This window comes from Episyrphus balteatus, chromosome 2, assembly GCF_945859705.1.
Source record: "Episyrphus balteatus chromosome 2, idEpiBalt1.1, whole genome shotgun sequence".
Taxonomy (NCBI): domain Eukaryota; kingdom Metazoa; phylum Arthropoda; class Insecta; order Diptera; family Syrphidae; genus Episyrphus; species Episyrphus balteatus.
This window is the reverse complement of record NC_079135.1, coordinates 97,002,221-97,022,313: the sequence shown is the minus strand read 5'-3', so window position 1 is coordinate 97,022,313 and position 20,093 is coordinate 97,002,221. Positions and strand designations below refer to the sequence as shown.

Here is a 20,093-nt window from a genome sequence, read left to right as displayed (position 1 = left end):
CGGAATTTGAGAGAATTTTAGATAATGTTTAGTTATTTTGATTATTCAAATTCATTAGCGATTTCAGAGTTTCTTTATTTTGAACATCTAAGAATCTGATTATCGATAGGATATATAGATAATAAATAAAATGCACACAAACCTGCTCTCATGATAAAATCTTTTTATGTGAATATTGATCACAACAAAAACATTACTTTTAAAAAAAAGAGCCAGGCTCTCCTATATTAAAATTATGCTGGCATAAAAAGGATTGAGATATAAAAGTGTACCAAGTTCTAAAGTTTGGTTTCAAATTTGTATCAATAAATTTTTATTGTCCTCTTGACAATTTTTCTTTTAATTATCGATTTTTAAAGTTATTTCAAAAATTGCCAAGTAAACAATCAAAATGTTATTGATAACAATTTGAAACCAAACTTTAGAACTTGGTACACTTTTATATCTCAGTCCTTTTTATGCCAGCATAATTTTAATATAAGAGAGCTTGACTCTTTTTTTAACAGTAATGTTTTTGTTGTGATTTGACTACTTTTTGCAAGGTATTGCTGTAGAATTTAAAATCTCTATATTTGATGAAAATTCAGCGGAAATAGGCGGCTGCCACGCCCCTGGCCAAAAATCTCAGATTTTAGATTGTTTACTTTGTATAAACTACCAGATCTATCATTCTACCAAATTTCAAGATTCTACGATAGTCAGAAGTGAAATTAATAAAATTTGGCCAACATGGGCGGTTACCCCCTGAATTGAAATTCTCAAATTTTCGATTTTTTTTTTTTGTATACACCACAAGCCCCATCACTGTGTAAAATTTCAAGTTTCTACGATAGCGGGAAGTTCTTCATAATTTTGATGATCTGTCAGTGAGTGAGTGAGTCAGTGAGTTACGGTTTTTGCGATTTTTGAAGCTCTATATCTCAGAAACTACTCATCCTAAGTAGCTGAAATTTTATGAGTAGTTTGTTTTTGACTAGTTCAACAAATGAAGCGAGTTCGAAATTTCTGGCATATTTGGTATAGAAGTTAGAGGGGGGTTGAAAATGGCCTGAGTTCTTTTCTGTTAATTAGGGTGTAGTGCCAAAGTTGCTAGATAACTTGGCTAGGCACTACCGTGCCCCTTGATTAGAATAATCTGAAATAAATTTTGTAAGAATTGTAAAAAAATATATATGTACATACATATAAAATACCTCTTTAAATTAATCTATTAACAATGTAAGCCATTTGATTTCTTCTTTTAAAAAAAGAATTTTTGAACGTAAAAAAAATTATTATATACCTAAAAAAAAATCTTCAAACATTTTTCAAAAACAAAAAAAAATTGTTAGGTAAATACGTAATAAAAACAAAATTTCAAGAAAATTCATACAATTGGCTTGAAAATGCTGTTTCAAAAAATGATTGAAAAAAAAATTTTTTAATTTTTTATTTTGAAATTTTTTTTTCAGGTTTAAAATTTGGGATATGAAAATGATTTTATACAAAAATATGAAATATCTTACGAGATAGTCAGAAATCAATAAAGTGATAAATTGGAAACTGATATTAAATACCTACCTACTTAAAAATTGTTGAAATTCGAAACTGATAATTGAACCAGTTTATAAAAAATTAAACAATTGGACATAGAACTCGAAAATCCTATATCGAAAAAAAAAATGTTTGAAGAAAGGTTTTCGGAATATTAGGTAATTTTAAAAGTTTTTATTATCTTTTTTTACCAAGCATAAGTATTTTTAGTTATAGTTAACTTAACTTGTTAAAGTTAATTTATTCGAATCTTATAGAAACGTGTTTGTTTTGCGAATACAAAACAGACCATAAATAAAAAGTTAAAATTTCGAGAGTTCGCGTATTCAAAAGCATTTGAATTTTTCTTTGAGTAAGAATTTTTTTAAATTTTTGTATAAAATTTTTTTTGTAAAAAATATACTTTCGGTGAAACGTTTTTTTTTTCGGAAAATGATAAAAATCTGCAATAAGTTTCAAAAATTTATTGAATTATTGCTAATTTTTATTAAATTTCGAAAAACTCTAGGATCTCAATCACGTTGGATATAGATTCGGTTTCACAAAGTTAAAATAAAATTGTTTCACAAATAGCTATATGAAAATTTGAAACAACGAACTTTTAAGTGTCAAGTGTCATAAAGGTTTCACCATTTGTACAAAATGCAAATAACTCGTGTAGAAAATTTTTACAACTTGTTGCGAAATCTTGTGAAATTATTCTATTGATTGGAAAACAGAAAAGCCCAAATCATTGTTATCATTAGCATTTCACGAAACTGCAAATAAATTATTTTTAACAGATGTGAAATTATAAATAACCACTTCAATGTTTGTAAATACAATAAGCTGTTGAAAATGTATCTACTTCTTGTTGTTAGAATTTCGCTGATGCAATATACTCAATAGAATACCACATGAAATAAAATTTGATTATCAACAACTTCTTATCGTTATAAATCTCAATCATGATAGTATCAATTGTTTACCTACAATATGTCATTATTTGTGATAAGAAAAACTATGAAGTATTGGTATTTTATATTGTTTATACCGGCAATCTGACAAGCACATGTGCTTGTGCAGTAAACAATCTCTATTTTAATATTTAATGATAATTCTAATCTAAAATTTTAATTTTTAAGGTAATCGTCTATAAAAATGACATTTCTATACGAAGATATCACAGTTTTAGAATGTCAATTGAGTTCGTTTAACACAGTTCTACTTTTCTTGTCTTGTTATTTTAAAGTTTGTGCATTTCGGGGAAAATGATTCTCGTTACTTTGGGTCTAATTGGATTACTTTTTGGACTAGTTTACCTTTTTCTAGTATGGAATTTTGATTACTGGAAGAAGAAAGGCATTAAAGGTCCAAAACCGACTGCTGTATATGGAAGCCTTCCAAGTTTGATTACCCAGAAACGTCATTTTTCATATGACTTAAAAGAAATTTACGAGTATGATCAAAGAAAAAATTCCTCTAAATTGATGCTAATTGTGTTTATTGTTTGTCTTCCATTAAAGCCAATATCATAAAGATGAAGATTTTGTTGGAGTTTATAGCATCCGAACTCCTGAACTATTGATTTTGAGTCCAGAATTTATTCATAAGGTATTCGTTAGTGGGTTCAAAAACTTTCATGACAATGAAGCTGCAACTTGGGTTAGTTTTTTAAAAAATTGATTTCAAAAAAATATATTTAAATAAAAAATAATTTTTCAAAGATGGATGAAAAAAGTGAAGCATTAATATCCAATAATCCATTTATACTGAGGGGCGAAAAATGGAAAGAACTTCGTGCAGAAATCACTCCTGGCATAACAATTAATAGGGTATGATTTTTTCGAGCTTTTTATAAATGATATAAATTGCTAATAACATCGTACTGTTAATTTAAAGATCAAAGCAGTTTATCCAGTAACGCAAGAAGTCTGTGGAAAACTAACTAAATATATCAAAAATCGTTGCTCCAAAACTGATATCAATGGAATCGATGCTAAAGAAGTAAGTTTGAGTGAAGATCTTTTAAGAAACCGTTAAATTAACCATACTTTTCTTTCAAATCATAAAGATTTCACTACGTTTTACATCAGAAGTGGTTACCGATGCTGTTTTGGGAGTAAAAGCTGAAAGTCTATCAGACAATCCAACACCAATATTTGAAATGACAAACAAACTCTTCGAATTGAGTACAGTTTTTACAACTTACTCTATTATAGCTGGTTTTTGGCCAACAATTAAGAAATTTTACAAGGCCAAATTTTTCACAAAAGAAAGTGAAGACTTTTTTGCAGATATTTTAGAAAAATCCGTTGCCATGCGGCGTAGTGAAAAATCGGATCGAATGGATTTTATGAATTATGTGCTTCAAATGCAGGAGAGAAAACAATGCAAAAATTCACAACTTTTATCACATATGATGACATTTATACTCGATGGTTTTGAGACTTCGGCTCAGGTTATTACTGCGACTCTTTATCAGTTGGCTAAGAATCCTGTTGAACAGGAAAAATTGAGAAATGAGATTTTTAGCAATCTCAATAAGAATGGTGAACTTGAGTTTGAATATCTTGAAGGACCGTCTTACGTTGATCAATGTTTATATGGTAAGTTTGCATTTTAGAGACAAAAAAAGTTCAAGATTTTAAACAAATATTATTTTTTATCAATTTTTCAGAAAGCATTCGAATTATTCCTCCAGTATTGTCATTTAAGAAACTTTGTACTGAACCATGCGAGTTGACCAATAGAAATGGAGTTAAACTTCAACTAAATCGCGATGATATTGTCTTAATATCAGCATATGCTCTTTATAATGATCCTCAATACTTCCCTAACCCAGAAAAGTTTATACCAGCACGTTTTAGTGAAGAAAATGGTGGAGTAAAAAAATATCGTGATATGAGTGTATTCTTTCCATTTGGTGATGGACCTCGGATATGTTTGGGAATGAAATTTGCTTTAATACAAACTAAAGCAGCTATTGCTGAAATAGTGAGAAATTTCAATATTAAACTTAATCCAAGAACTAACAAAGATAATAAGCTGAAAGCAAATGCTTTTCTTGGTGAACTTGATGGTGGAGTGTGGCTCGATTTTGAAGAAAGGAAGTAAGCCCTTAGTCTTTTCATAAGAAAATGTTGGATAAATAATATATTATTGTAAATTTGAAAGTTTTTTTTTTCTAAAGTAAAATAATTGAGATTAAATAAATTTAAAGTCAATTCTTAAAGAAAAGTCGTTTTAAATAAATGTAAATTATGATGCGGTGTCGTCAGAAAACGTGGCTACAAAATTGTTTTCTGATTAAGGTATATAGGGTGTATATGATAAATATAGAATTGAACCTAAAACACTACCTTGAGGTACCCCATTAATTATTTCTTTAAGCTTTCAATAAAAAATTTCCTACCATTTTCTTTTATTATTAACATAAGAAGCTGAAGAAATGTTCCCCAAAAACTTTCAATATTACAGAAAGGAATGAAATAGATCTGTAAGATTTCCTTTCGTCTGATGGTTTGTCAGATTTCAAAACCATTATAACTTCTCCAACTTTTTATTTGCTCGAAACGTACTTCAATGTACCAATTTTAGAAAAGTTTATTTTTCTCAAAATGGCTCAAAGGAATTTGATGAAAAAATTGAAATGTTAGTTTTTAACCAAGGTCTATTTTCTGTTTTTTCTTAAATTATCAACGGAACTTGCCATACAAACCATTTATGTATATAATTTTAATAAAAATCAAATTTATAATAAAATAAAAAAAAAAAAAAAATAAATTTTTGTAGTTGCTTTAAAAAAAAATTTAATTTTCGTAGAGCTGATAGTTTATACAAAAAATATTTCAAACTTTTGAATTTTTGCGGCCCATTTTCGCTAAAGTCTTATCAAATATTATAGAGCATTGCTGATAGAATCTTATATAGTTTCTTAGAATCTTATGCAAGACTAATATTAAAAAAAAAAACATTCTTTATTCAGAGGGCGTGGTCCCCAACCTTAAGTATTGGAAATATATAAAAGTCTGGTAGCTAATACAATCACACAACTACCTTAAAAGAATCATTAAATATGGAAAGTTTAAGATTTTTCTATGAAAGGAACTAGATTAACCATCAAATAATATAGATTTTAAATTTTAAAGCAATACCTTATAAAAAGTAATCACAACAAAAACATTACTCTTAAAAAAAGAGCCAAGTTCTCCTACTTTAAAACTAGCTATGCTGGAATAAAAAGTATAAAAAGTGTACCAAGTTCTAAAGTTTAGTTTTAAATTTGTATTAATTAAATTTTGATTGTTTACTTGGAAATTTTTCAAATAACCTTAAAAATCTATAATTAAAAGAAAAATTGTTAAGTAAACAATAAAAATTTGATACAAATTTAAAACCAAACTTTAAAACTTGGCAAACTTTTATATCTCAGTACTTTTTGTGCCAGAATAGTTTTAAAGTAGAAGAATAGTAATGCAATTCATATTTTTAATTAAACTTTTTGCGATTACATATCGATATAAATATCAATATTTTATCATCATCACACACACTGATGATCAAAATAAAAGAAACGCTAACAAAAAGTTAAATTTTGAGTGAGAAGATATAAAATTATTTTATTCTTAAAATGATGTGGAATTGATCAAACTAAAAGTCCTCATAAAAAAAATTTAGTTAAATTGATAAAAATCATTCATTATTCTTTTTTGTTAGCGTTCCTCTAATTTTGACTACCAGTGTAAATTGCATTTTTAAAAACAAATAAAAAAAACAATGAAATTCTATAATATCACAATTTATCAATTGTTTTCATTTTAAATCAATTGTTTGTTATTAAAATAATCTCATCCAAGTGTGGTATCAATTTGAACAGACACAGTACAAAGTTCAAAACTATTCATACTTGTGGCCAAAAAAAAAGTTTAATCTCTTAATCATTCGATCATAAAATTTCAATTATCTATAAGCATAGTGAATTGCGAAACACAATTCACTATGCTTAATGTGGTTGATTATAACATTGGATCTTATTTGAGTAATTTTAGGACTAGCTAATCTATTTCTAGTATGGAACTTTGATTATGGGCAGAAGAGAAGCATTAGAGGACCCAAACCAATATCCATTTCATAGCAGACTTCCAAGTATGGTAACTAAGTTTTGGCCATTATTTGAAAAATACATAATTTACAAGTATGAATAATCTTATTAATTATACCTTTTGCTTATACTAGTGATCCGACTGTGGGGTTGACCACAGAAATCGGTGACAAGCCTCTCGGTTTTGTATTAAGGCCAACTCAATGCTGGTGTTTTTGTATTTGCTTGTACCAGAAATTTTTGCCTAACTTTTTTCTAGCTTCGCGGTCATATTGAGAGAAGAAGAGAAGAAGATTTTTTCAGCAGTTTTTATGTTTCAAGCTTTTAAAAAAGTGTAGCCCAAAGAAAAAAGATTTAATTTATGTCCTTATATCTCGAGATGAAAAATCTATCAATTTGAAATATTGTGGATGAATTTTAGTTAAAGGAGGAAAAGATGGAGAAAAGTTTTTTTTTTGACAAAATTTATTTAATACTTTTTTGTTGCACATTAATTCTTGAGATTCCTTATTTCGTTTATTTTTAGATCACACAGCAAATCTAGTTCCTTTCTTCAAAATCAAGCCAAACTCCACCATCAAGTTCACCCATAAAATGAACTGGATCCAATGTATTATCTTTGTTTGTCCTTGGATTAAGTTTAATATTAAAATTTCTCACAATCTCTGCAATAGCTGCCTTGGTTTGTATTAGAGCAAATTTCATTCCAATACATACTCTAGGTCCATCACCAAATGGAAAGAATACACCCATTTCACGATATTTCTTTACTCCGCCATTTTCTTCACTAAAACGATCGGGTATGAATTTTTCTGGATTGGGAAAGTAATGCGGATCATGATAAAGAGCAAATGCCGGTAATACAACTATATCATCACGATTAAGTTGAAGTTTAACTCCATTTCTGTTGGTCCACTCGCATGGTTCAGTACAAAGTTTCTTGTGAATAACTGCTGGTGGTATTATTCGAATACTTTCTAGAAAATTGATAAGATAATACAATTTATAAGAAGTCAAATTTGTTATTTTTTTGTTTGAATGAACTAACTTACCATGTAAACATTGCTCAATGTAAGATGGCTCTTCAAGATATTCAAACTCAAGTTCTCCATTTTTGTCGAGATTATTGAGAATCTCACTTCGTAGTTTTTCCTGTTCATCAGGGTTCTTAGCCAACTGTAAAAGTTTAAGATTTTTAATATTTATGTATTGATACAAAAACAAGAGTTTGGTTTTTCCCCTCCTTTTTTTTTTAAATAAAACAACATTTCCAATTTCTACAGAAGAAAAAAAATGTTACGTATACACCATGGTGACCCTGCGGTATTTCAGAACATTAAAGCAACTTAATGGGCAATTAAAAAAACCCTATAAAGGGATTTAAATTATGAATAAAACTATAAATTGATAGTCGTATCATTAGCATAGGTGAATGCAAGAGGGTTGCCATCAATCATATACAAAAATTGAAATTGAAATAAAAAAAAAAAAACATTTAAGAAAATGTGATCAGAAGACAAAGCTGAAATTTGGTTCAACAATATCCCCTTTTAAAATGTTCGAGGAAAAAATCGACTTAAGTTTATATTTCAAGTCGTAGAGTTGCTAGATCATCAAATTTGATACAATTAATTTAAGTTAGTATAAAATTTCGTAATGTAACGAGGCTTAAAATTTGTATGGAAATTAGAATAATTATAAGCTTTATTAACATTACATTGATTAACCGTCTGTCGCCACACGGGTGCGAATTTGGCAGGAAAAAAATTAAAAGTGGTCACAAAAAAGTGTCTTTATAAGACTGAAAATAAATGTTTTTGGAATTATGAATACAATATTAGAATTCCTTGGAAAATTCTACATCAATTTCATATATAATTCTCTATAAAATAGTGAGACCGAAAACAGTTCTAGCGACATGAAAAAGTGTAAACCAAATTCGCAAAAAAGAGGTGTGCCTAGGCCTACAGAGGGTTAATACAGAACTGAAAATATATGTATATCTATATAGCTTTATTATAATAAAGAAAAAGGCTTAATTTGAGTGATTATGCATAGAGTTGCCATATAGCATTTAACACTTATATTTTTCTTGAACAATAACACAATTTCTGTTAGATTTATATTATAACTCACCTGATAAAGACACGCCGTTATTGCCGTAGCCGATGTCTCAAAACCATCAATTAAAAATGTCATCATATGCGATAAAAGTTGCTCATTATTAAATCTTTTCTTCTCTTGCACTTGAAGCATATAATTCATAAAATCCAAACGATCTGTTTTTTGAACACGCCTCAAATCAAGAGATTTTTCCAGCAGACCCAAGAAAAAGTCTTCACAATCTTTTTGGAAAAATTTAACTTTGTAAAATTTCTTAATTGTTGGCCATAGACCAGCTAAGAAAGAATAAAATGCAAAAGCTGTACTCAATTCGAAGAGTTTTTTTGTCATTCCTAAAATTGGTGTAGGATTATCTGATAAGCTTTCAGCTTTAACACCTAAAACAGCATCAGTAACCAATTCGGATGTAAAACGTAGTGAAATCTATAATATTTTTTGGAAAAAAGGAGAAATAAAATCCTTTGAAGAACACGGATTTTCACATGGACTTACGTCTTTTGCATCGTATCCTTTGGGATCAGCTTTGGAGCAAAGATTCTTGATATATTTAGTCAACTTTCCACATACTTCTTTTGTAACTGGATACACTGCTTTGATCTAGAGATTGACAGTAAAGGTGTTATCATTTTAAATCAATGTGAAAATGGTTAATTTTACCCTATTAATTGTTATTCCAGGCGTGACTTCTTGACGACGTTCTTTCCATTGTTCACCAGTCAGGATAAATGGATTGTTAGCCAGTATTTTATCACTTTTCTCATCCATCTATTTTGAATATTTGTTTTAAATTTATTCTTTAATCATTTTATAAAATTGAACTAACCCAAGTTGAACCTTCATTATCGTGAAAGTTTTTGAATTCAGTAACGAATACCTTATGAACAAATTCTGGATTCAAAATTAATAGTTCAGGAGTTCGGATGCTATAAACTCCAACAAAATCTTCATCTTTATGATATTGGCTTCAATAAAAAAAAAAAAAAAAAACAGTTAGGATAAATTGAGATGAATTATGCTGATATCAACATACTTATAAATGTCCTTTATGTCATAGCCAAGATTACGTTTCTGATTAACCATACTTGGAATGCTTCCATATAATGGAGATGGTTTTGGTCCTTTAATGCCTCGTTTTTTCCAATAGTCAAAATTCCATACTAGAAAAAGATAAGCTAGTCCTACAATTATTAGAATTAGACACAATGTAACAAGTAACGAAAAAATCATTTTTGTTATTCCCGCAAATTACAATATTTTGTTTTGAAATTTTACAAAAGACTGATTGTGACTGCGCTCGAGTTAGAATCGAGGGAGATACACAAGTCTTAAAAATCTGTTTATTAGTTTAAATTGGTACGACTAGAGCGATATTATTTTAATAGAATTCAATTGATAATAAATGCATACGATGTATTTTTGTGATGTGAAAGAGAACAGATATAGAATGTTACTTTTTATTTACGATTAAAGGTACTCTAGGGCAAGTTTAGGATTGTTAAAAAAATAACATTTTTTGTATTTTTTTTTTAAATATTTAATATTTTTTTTTTGAAACATCTAATTTTTGAAAACGGTTTAAGAAAATGTTAAAAATGTGATGATTAATATTTTCTTAAAAATGTTATAGATATTAAAGTTTAATATTAAAAAAAAAAGTTTTATGTATTTTTTGTTTTTTGTAAGAAGTTTTAGCATTATATCTATTTTTACCACAAGAGTAAGTACATGCGACCCAGTCGTGCATTTTATTTGTTTTGTTTTGCATTCTTTTTCATGCGTTATTTTATGGGTAGCTATTGTTTAATAATGTGGACTATTTATAAAGCGATGCTGAGCTTTAAACAAACTTTGGAACCAGCGCATTATCTATAAAATGAATTGTAGGTACTTATTATTTTTTTTGGAAGCTACCTTTTTGAGTTGTTTACGAATATGACTTTGTTAGCCTTGAAAAACAATTTTGAAGCAGCTGCGTGTGCCGGAAAAAAAATTAAACAATTTGAAAAGTATCTAAGTACTCTTTCTACAGGGTGGGGCAAAAGTTATCATGAAAATGTTTATTTCTAACTATAAAGAAAACATTAGGTAAATGTCTGTAAAGTCCGTTAACGGATGATAATTTTAAGTGATAACGTCATAAGAAAAAAGGTTGTGAGCTTTAGGCCGTGTGTGAATTGCGTTAAATAGTTAATAGCGTGTAAAATTTTTGACACTATTGAGGTGAATACAAAATTTTCAGCTGTTAAAAATTTATTGGGCTCTGGGACCTGGTTAAATTTGAGTTAAATTTTTTTTGCAGATGGTTTTATTTTTTTTTTATTAAAAAGAAGTTTTATATCAGAAAAGTGGCAGAGAAAAATATTAAACAATAAGCCATACAGCTGAAATTTTTTTGTTCACCTCAATAGTGTCAAAAATTTAGATAGAAAATTTATTTTTAAATAATTTGTAGGCAAGAAAATATAAAATTAAAAAAAGTATTGAGTTGTCTTGGGAATCAAACACACAAACTCTACATATATACGTTCGTATTTATTTTTTCGATAATCAAGTTCCTGAGTGAAAAACTTTTTCAAAATAATAAAAAAAAAATGCCCTAGAATCCCAAGACTGTTAAAATTTTAATAATTTGAAATAGTTATATGTTGACTTATGAGGCCATTTTTATATATAGCCTTTAATCAAAAATGTTTGATGAGGTTCTTGTCTAAATTAAACAGACGTTTTCTAAAAGATATAAACCATTTTTCTATGACCAGGGGTTAAGTCAGGACATTCATGTTTTATTGGGTTGTATTTTATTTTCATGCTACTTTTCAACTTTGTTTCCATCATGATGTGGTTTTAAAAAAGACATTTCATCAAAATCGTTAGAATCGTTACTTAATATTTTTTTTTTCTGATGTATTTGAAAAAAAAAAGAAACGAAAATTAACTTTGTATGTTATTTTGTAACAATTACACTAAGTCTGTAACAAACGAAACCTTTCTTTTACAAAGGATTTTTGTTTGCTTATTTCGAGTCCTAGGACATCAAATTAAATTGAATATCGTGTCCCCTAGAGGAAAAAACTATACACTTTTTTTCCATGTACAGGGTCTCTATAAAACATAATATAAGTAGGTCATTCAGACTAATAACGAGGAAAGTTTGATGATATATGAAACCAAATGCTATGGAATGTACAATCCCAATATGTACTACACGTATTGGGGTCAAAATTCCAAAAATCCGAGGTCAAGAAAACCTTAAATCCAAAAAACCCAAATTCCCGAAAACCCAGAATTTCGAAAACACAAAATCCCGAATGAATTGCCGAAATCTCGAAAAATAACAAAAACGGAAAAAATGTCGGTATTTCGAATTCGGGAAAATTGTCTGGAACAAAAATATTCTATTTATTTTGTGGTCTTCAATAAGTTCTGCAACTTCAATTTTTATTTTTACACGCTCTAGCTTTTTGGTATATTCCTCCCGTTTATCGTTTCTCTCAATGGTTGGTAGCGTTTCATAGCTTTGGTGTTCATAGCTTTGGTGTTCATAGCTCTGGTTTTTCATAACTTCGGTCAAAAGTACAAGCGTTGGGATATCAACAGTCAAAAAATGTTTAAAAGGAAAGTTAGCAGAATGATGAATTAACCCAAGATCGTAAATTTTTAAATTAATAATGTCAAACGACTTGTCCTTAACTATAAAAAAACACGTATTTTTTTTAGAAATTCAATATCTTCATTTGTTACTTATGTAGTTACCTATTTCGAAATTTACGGAGTAAAAAAGTAAGTTGAAATAATATAATTGTTTATATAAATGCAAAAAAATCAAACAAAAAACTATCTAATATTTATTTTTAGGGACTTTGCTAAAATCCAAAAATAAAACACCGTAAATTTATCCAGAAAAACTATTTTTTTCTGAATTGTTGTAGTTTTTACACAAATTTTCTTATTTTCAAAAAGCTGAACTTTCAATTTGAATTCCCAATTAAAAACTATTGGTGCCGCTTCTTCATAGATGACATAGTCAGAACTAGATTAAATTAAAGTAGTAAGCGCCAGCCTTTAGTAAAAAAAATAGAAATATCAAAATCGATTTACCAGTCGAAAGTACTGAAATAACAAACATACAAAAAAAAAACATTCGAATTGCGCAATTCCCCTTTTTTTGAAGTCAGTTAAATATCATTGGGAAGATAAAAACCGTTCGAACATTGCCAAATGTTCAAAAGAAACCGTTGCTATAATACGACTTTACACTCAACTATAAAAGACACGACTTATTAGCACGTACATCCTCTGGTACTGGTTTAAAGATGACCTGATTTGTTTTACTTCCATATATGGTTCAAGAATTATGTTAGAAGCTTATTTCATGTTCTCTACTATCGTAATTAAAATTTTGATCAAAATCTAAATCATTTTATATAGTGACTAAAAATAGGAATGTACTTAGATAATGAGTTTTTCCTCTGAAGAGAAATCAATTGTTTGCACTTAGTGATTTTTCAATGTTTCTAACTCCCGTTATAGCGATATTTTCGCCCTACACACAGAGAAAAATAGACCACATAAAATAGAACAAAAACAATAAGATTTCTCTATGGTTTTCATCCAAGAAGGAAACCTTATAAAAACAATCGGGTTTTCCTTATTGTTTTAAAATCTGCAAAAAAATAAAAAAAACGATGACCAGGCTGGGAATCGAACTGGAGACTTCAAATCATTAGTCGCCCACCTTACCACCTGAACCAACCTGCCATGAAAATATTGATCGCGATTTTTGTTCTAGTGCTAAGTTGCAAGAAAAATCAACTTTTCAGTCAAATTTTAATAAGATTTTCTCTATAAAAATAATAAGAAATCTCCTTAAAAAAAACTTATTAATCGTTGATTTTAATAAGATTTCCTTATGAAATGTATGGAAGGTAAAACAATATGGCAATCTGTTAGTTTTTAGCGGGTCATATTTTTCTCTGTGCAGATTTTTTTCAGTGATAGAATGAGAGGAAATATGAATATTTCCATAAAAAAAACTCAATTTTACAAATTTTGTACTTAGTGAGTTTTCTTAATTGTTGGCCAAAGTCCAGATAAAAAGAAATAAGTTGCAAAAACCGTACTCAATTCGAAAAGTCATTTTGTCATTCCAAAAATTGGTGTTGGATTTTCCGATAAACTTTCAGCCTTAACACCTAAAACAGCATCGATAACTAACTCTGAAGTAAAACGTAGGGAAATCTATAATATTGGTAGATTTCAACACCAGAATATTATTACTTACTCTAGGGCAAGTATTAGTTTTGTGTCAAAAAAATTTTAGCGGTTTAAATCAAAACTAACATTACGATGAAGGGCCCAACCCATACAATCCGTCGCATCCGTTATGTCGATGGATTTAACCTTTAAACTTATGTCTCTTAAGTTAGCAGAGCAAGGTCAGCAGAACATAAGTTTTGTTATTGGATCTTTTAGTGCTAATTAAGTGCTATTTAAGTACCCCAAAATTATATTAAGTGCTTCACTACTTTTACCAGAAAATGCCTTAAACTGTTAGTATAAAATTCGGATTTGGCATAATATTTAGATGCTAATTAATTTCAGAAGTCTTCTGAACGCTTCCGGACGATTCTGGACGGCCAATCGAAAACGCCATAAGTTTTCTACGAATCCAAAAAAATTCAAAAAAATTTTTTTTTACAAAAATAATTTTTTTCTATGATTTTCGAAAATATTTTTTTTTTTTTCAAACTATCTTGAATAATTAAGTGCTTAACTAGTTTAAGTAAAGTACACAATTTTCCGAAAAATATTCCGAGATTTTCAAAAAAAAATCTCATTTTCCATACAAATTCGTGTGAAAATCTCGGAAAATGGAGCATTTAAATCAAATTAGTCCAACATTCAATTATTTAAGTTCAATTTTCTAGAAAAAATTGGAATTTTTTGAAAAAAAAAAAAACAATTTCAAGTTAGCAGAACATGAATTTGTATGTTCTGGTGACCTTGCTCAACTAATTTGAGAGATATTTTAACCTTTGCCGGTAGGATTTTTGTTTAAACCTTATAGACAGATATTTTTTATCATTCTAAATGATTTTTTGTACTAAAATTTTCAAAAAAATAAAAAAATATTTTAAAACAATGTGACCCAGTCGTGCATTTTTTTTTTTTTTTTTAGATTTTCGAATTTCAAGAAGATTACATATCGACTTGTGACAAATTTGTTGGCTTCTTCTCAATGATATGAACTGTCTTGACTTTAAATCAAACTATTTTCCAAAAATTCTTAGGTGACTTAGGATTTGTTTTCTCTGAATTTCAATAATTTCCAGACCCTCAGATAAGTAATTTAGAAGCTATGATGGAACAGATGAATAATATGTCTAACCCTTCCTGCAATAGTTTGCTAAAATCGTGTTTTTCGATTACCGAACCATTATGATTTTTAGAAACTTCCAGATATTGAGTTGTATTTTTTTTTCTTAATAATTTTTTCATATTTTTTCGTTTATTTAACAATTAAATACAAAAATTTTAAATTTAATCATAAAAATAACTAAAGAATAAAGTTTGTAGAAAATTCAATTTCTCTCTTCAAAATCAAGCCAAACTCCACCATCAAGTTCGCCAAGGAAGGCAGTTGGATTCAGTTTATTATCTTTGTTTGTCCTTGCATTAAGTTTGATATTGAAATTTCTCACTATTTCAGCAATAGCTGCTTTAGTTTGTATTAAAGCAAATTTCATTCCCAAACATATCCGAGGTCCATCACCAAACGGAAAGAATACACTCATATCACGATATTTCTTTACTCCGCCATTTTCTTCACTAAAACGTTCTGGTTTGAATTCTTCTGGATTAGGAAAGTATTGTGGATCGAAATATAGAGCATATGCCGGTATTAAGACAATATCATTGCGATTAACCTGAAGCTTCACTCCATTTCTGTTGGTCAACACACATGGTTCAGTACACAGTTTCTTGTGAACAATTACTGGTGGTATTAGTCTAATGCTTTCTAAAAAGTGAATAACAAAATATTTTTTTTTTTTATAATTTGGAATTGGGAATTTATTGATATAAAGTGATACTCACCGTTTAAACATTGATCAACGTAAGAGGGTCCATCAAGATATTCAAAGTCAAGCTCACCGTTTTTGTTGAGATTATTGAGGATTTCAGTTCGCAGTTTTTCTTGTTCAGCAGGGTTTTTAGCCAACTGAAAAAAATCCAAGTATAAAAAAATAATTTTTAATTAATGTTATAAGATTTATTTATTTTTTTTAATATTTGTATAGATAAATATATAATTTGTTCTTAATAGTTTTTACCTCCAACAGGGTATGAAGCAAAATTTTTAGAAAAAATACATTTTACAATCGTTAAACCTTAACTTAAAAAAAAAAAAAAATAAATAAAAATTAAAAAAAAAAATTCAAAAATAATTTATTTGAAAATTTTGTATTTGAGTTTGTGTTAAAGATATATAAAAATATTTTTAGTAGAAGTGTTTTGAGCTATCAGAAGAAAGCCAAAAATTGAAATAGGGCTCTAGAGCCTATATACTTCTATGGGCAATTTTAAAAGAACTGTGCACAAACTAAACTTATTTGGAAAAAAAAATTTTATTTTTTTGAACTGTTTATAACTTTCTAAATACAATATTCTATTTTTGTGAATCGTGAGAGTCGTTCGCTTTTTTTGAAGTGAAAACTTCTTTAGTATCGTAGTGATTTGAAACAAGATGAAACGACGATTCAATTGGTTATAACTTTTTTGTTTCAATAGATAGATGCATGAAATTTATACTGTAAATAGGTAATTAAATAAACTATAATTGTACAAAATTTCAATCAATTTCATTTTCGAAATTCTGAGATAACTGTGAAAAGATGTTCTTTTTCTAAACACGTTATATCTTTTGATCTAGAACACATACAAATATTATTTGACTTTAATACGCATGCTGATAATAATACCTTTTATTTGATATACTTTACATAACGGTACGTGATCTACAAAATAACACAATCTTTAATTGAAAAACTTGAAAATACCTCAAAATACCTGTGGAGATCTGTTGCCGATGACCAGCCACCAGTGCAGGAAGTACCGTAATCTCAGTTTGAAATTTTGACATGATTGGCTTAAGAAATTCTTACTTTTTTTGTAGGCATGGTAGAAATATGATTGAAGCGTCAAATAAAAGGTAAAATAAAAAGCTTTCAGATGATATAAAATTAATTATAGGTTGTCATTTAAAAAAATTATGTACAGTTGATGGAATAAAAAAAAGGTTGATTTTTTCGATATTTTTTTTGAAAGAAAAATTATTTTTTAAGGTTTCACTTCTACCGCGTGTGAACTGCACTCATGATTTTTTTCTAGCTGTCGTACAAATGTGTTTGAAAAATCATATTAAAGCTTAAATAATAAACTTTCAGATGATATACAATTTTTTTTAAGTTGTCATATAAAAAAATGCATTTAAAGGTGAAAGAATAAAAAAAAAGTTAGTTTTTTTTTTTGAAGAAAAATAAATTTTTAAGGTTTCACTTCTACCACGTGTGAATTGCACACATAATGATTTTTTTTGCACTTTTTGATAACTCACCTGATAAAGACACACTGTTATCACATTAGCTGATGTCTCAAAACCGTCTATCAAAAATGTCATCATATGCGACAATAGTTCATTATTGGGTAAATTTTTTTTCTCCTGCACTTGCAACATATAATTCATAAAATCCAAACGATCTGTTTTCTGTTGACGCCTCATATCAAGAGATTTTCCCAAAAGATCCAAGAAAAAGTCTTCACAATCTTTTTGGAAAAATTTAACTTTGTAGAATTTTTTGATTGTTGGCCAAAGTCCAGATATGAAAATGTAAGTTGCAAACACACTACTCAATTCGAAAAGTTTTTTGGTCATTGCTAAGACTGGTGTTGGACTATCTGATAAACTTTCAGCCTTAACTCCTAAAACAGCATCGGTAACCAAATCTGAAGTAAATCGTAGTGTAATCTATGGGAAACAAAATAAGATGTTTCTAAATTAAAATATGATTTGAATAATAAAATTCGTGCGATAATGTCACAAGTCTTTATCACTTTAATAATGCATAACGAATCAAAGAATTGATAATAGAACATAATGGTAAACATCATATTTTCACTTGGACCTTGGACTTACGTCTTTCGCATCGAATCCATTAGGGTCAGGCTTGGAGCAAAGATTTCTAATGTATTTAGTTAGCTTTCCACAGGCTTCTTGTGTTACTGGATAGACTGCTTTAATCTAGACATTAACATTAAAATTCATTTCAATTTGAATAAATGTCCAAATGGGAAATAATACCCTATTAAGTGATATTCCAGGTGTGATTTCTTGACGACGTTCTTTCCATTGCTCACCAGTCAGGACAAATGGATTATGAGCCAAGATCTTCTCCCTCTTTTCATCCATCTATTTTGCAATAATCGTCTTAGTTATATTCTTTAATAAAAATCGAAATGGACTAACCCAAGTTGCAGCTTCATTGTCATGAAAGTTTTTAAACTCACTTACGAATACCTTATGAACAAATTCTGGACTCAAAATCAATAGTTCCGGAGTTCGGATGCTATAAACTCCAACAAAATCTTCATCTTTATGGTATTGGCTTTAAGTAAAAAAATAAACATAATTGGCATAAAGTAAGAATAAATAATATGCTGATTTTTCGGCATACTTGTAAATGTCTCTCAAGTCGTAACCAGGATTACGTTTCTGTGTAACCATACTTGGAAGGCTTCCATAAAATGGATATGGTTTTGGTCCTTTAATGCCTCTCTTCTTCCAATAATCAAAATTCCATACTAGAAACAAATAGCCTAGTCCTATAATAACTCCGATAAGACCCAAAGTCACAAGTAACGAGAAAATCATTTTTTTTTAGTTCCCGCAATTCACTATATTCTTTTTTGAAATTTAACAACCGACTGATTTAAGTTGTGACTGCGTTCGAGTTAGAACCGAAAGTGATACACACAAGTCTTTGAAATTTTGTTTATTAGTTTAAATTGATACGACTAGAGAGTAGTGATATTAATTTAATAGAATTCAATTGATAATAATAAATGCAAACCGTGTTTTTTTTTTTATGATAATAGAAGAGAAGAGGTATAGAATTTTGTTCTTTCTATGTTTTGTTTTTAATTTGTAGTTTTATGGAGAGCTTTTATTAAAGTAATGGGACTATTTATACCTTGATGCTTAGCTTTAATTAAATTTTGGAATCAGCAATTATTTATAAAATTATTTGTTGTACAAATATATGTCTGTTTGTTCAGTCAATAGGGAAAAAAATTAATTTCGCGGTTAAGATTTGGATGTAGTATAAATAAATATTTTAATTTGCATCGTTTTTCGTTGCGGCTGCCAAAATTTTCAAAAACGCCTATCTTTCAATTTCTCAACAACGACTTTACAGAAGGAAAATGTTAAGAAAGGTGCGGGTTAATAATATTTGGAACTTATATTGACCGTGTTGATCAACCTAGTGTGGATCCAGCTTAACATTTATTTTAATTCAACAAATCAACAAACAAAAAACGTAGCGTACCAACTATTACTTTTTTAGTATTCATTAAGCTTCTTTTATCTTTTAAAAAATCAGAACTTTATCTACTAGGTACTGCAAACAAATTCAGTTCTGAAAGGGTACAAAAATTAAATAATATGGAAAAATTACCCAAATTAAAAAGGTCGGATTTTTTATGAAAAACTTTTTTATCCGGTATGTTCTCAAAAATATTATACTATTTTGAAATGAGATTTGAAGATGCCAACATTTTTCTTACACTACAGTCCATTGAATTAGGATCATGTAATGTTTTTAATTACTAAGTTGGGCAAAAATGTGATATTTTCTGTAAAACTAATGCAGGTGAGCTTAAATTTTTTTAATTCAATTGTTAGCAGGGTTATTTAAGGTTCCATAGCAAAAGAAAAAATTGTAGTAATGGCACATGAAAGAACCTCACATGGTGACCATTTTTTTAATTTTATTTCGAATGCCTATAACTCACGAAATACATGGGTACGATTTTTTAAAAATTATTTTCCGATAACAACTACTGTCACCACCTGATCATCTACATTCAGTGCACTCAAAACAGTGTTCGATTTTCATTACTGACAATTTGGGCGTGACCTATATACATTCAGGACTGGTTTTTGAAAATTAAATAAAAAAAACTGTTAATTTGAAACACTCGAGCGCGTCAGATTTTTCTACAATAGGTTCTCTAAATGATAATCTGAATCTAAAATCTAAATTTTTGAATAAAATAATTTTTTTTTCGTTATTTT

At 28.6% G+C, this 20,093-nt stretch overlaps 3 protein-coding genes across 3 annotated transcripts; 1 reads left to right on the top strand and 2 right to left on the bottom strand.

Annotated features, from left to right (window-relative positions):
- Positions 1-2,676: 2,676 nt before the first annotated feature.
- On the top strand, positions 2,677-4,720 carry LOC129911341 (probable cytochrome P450 28d1). Its single transcript, XM_055989107.1, has 6 exons — positions 2,677-2,971; positions 3,039-3,177; positions 3,240-3,347; positions 3,415-3,519; positions 3,587-4,121; positions 4,193-4,720. The coding sequence occupies exons 1-6, from the start codon at positions 2,784-2,786 to the stop codon at positions 4,627-4,629; spliced, it is 1,512 nt and encodes a 503-aa protein (XP_055845082.1). The 5' UTR covers positions 2,677-2,783; the 3' UTR covers positions 4,630-4,720.
- A 2,353-nt stretch (positions 4,721-7,073) lies between these two features.
- LOC129911338 (probable cytochrome P450 28d1) lies at positions 7,074-10,051 on the bottom strand. The gene is made up of 7 exons (XM_055989104.1): positions 9,771-10,051; positions 9,564-9,702; positions 9,398-9,505; positions 9,233-9,337; positions 8,753-9,163; positions 7,669-7,792; positions 7,074-7,593 (listed from the first exon to the last, which is right to left on the bottom strand). Exons 1-7 carry the CDS (start codon positions 9,965-9,967, stop codon positions 7,157-7,159), a joined length of 1,521 nt encoding a protein of 506 aa, XP_055845079.1. The 5' UTR covers positions 9,968-10,051; the 3' UTR covers positions 7,074-7,156.
- Positions 10,052-15,237: 5,186 nt separating this feature from the next.
- Positions 15,238-18,834, bottom strand: LOC129911339 (probable cytochrome P450 28d1). Its single transcript, XM_055989105.1, has 7 exons — positions 18,472-18,834; positions 18,264-18,402; positions 18,099-18,206; positions 17,934-18,038; positions 17,355-17,765; positions 15,836-15,959; positions 15,238-15,758 (listed from the first exon to the last, which is right to left on the bottom strand). Exons 1-7 carry the CDS (start codon positions 18,666-18,668, stop codon positions 15,322-15,324), a joined length of 1,521 nt encoding a protein of 506 aa, XP_055845080.1. The 5' UTR covers positions 18,669-18,834; the 3' UTR covers positions 15,238-15,321.
- Between the last annotated feature and the right edge of the window lie 1,259 nt (positions 18,835-20,093).

Bases quoted from the DNA above. Each gene is read 5' to 3' on its own strand.
- LOC129911341 (XM_055989107.1), top strand. From the start codon at position 2,784: ATGATTCTCGTTACTTTGGGTCTAATTGGATTACTTTTTGGACTAGTT. The intron at 3,348-3,414 runs GTATGATTTTTT...GTTAATTTAAAG, and splicing joins CTGGCATAACAATTAATAGG to ATCAAAGCAGTTTATCCAGT. The intron at 3,520-3,586 runs GTAAGTTTGAGT...CAAATCATAAAG, and splicing joins ATGGAATCGATGCTAAAGAA to ATTTCACTACGTTTTACATC.
- LOC129911339 (XM_055989105.1), bottom strand. From the start codon at position 18,668: ATGATTTTCTCGTTACTTGTGACTTTGGGTCTTATCGGAGTTATTATA. The intron at 18,403-18,471 runs GTATGCCGAAAA...TTTTACTTAAAG, and splicing joins GACTTGAGAGACATTTACAA to CCAATACCATAAAGATGAAG. The intron at 18,039-18,098 runs GTATTATTTCCC...GTTAATGTCTAG, and splicing joins CTGGAATATCACTTAATAGG to ATTAAAGCAGTCTATCCAGT.
- LOC129911338 (XM_055989104.1), bottom strand. From the start codon at position 9,967: ATGATTTTTTCGTTACTTGTTACATTGTGTCTAATTCTAATAATTGTA. The intron at 9,703-9,770 runs GTATGTTGATAT...TTTTTATTGAAG, and splicing joins GACATAAAGGACATTTATAA to CCAATATCATAAAGATGAAG. The intron at 9,338-9,397 runs GTAAAATTAACC...GTCAATCTCTAG, and splicing joins CTGGAATAACAATTAATAGG to ATCAAAGCAGTGTATCCAGT.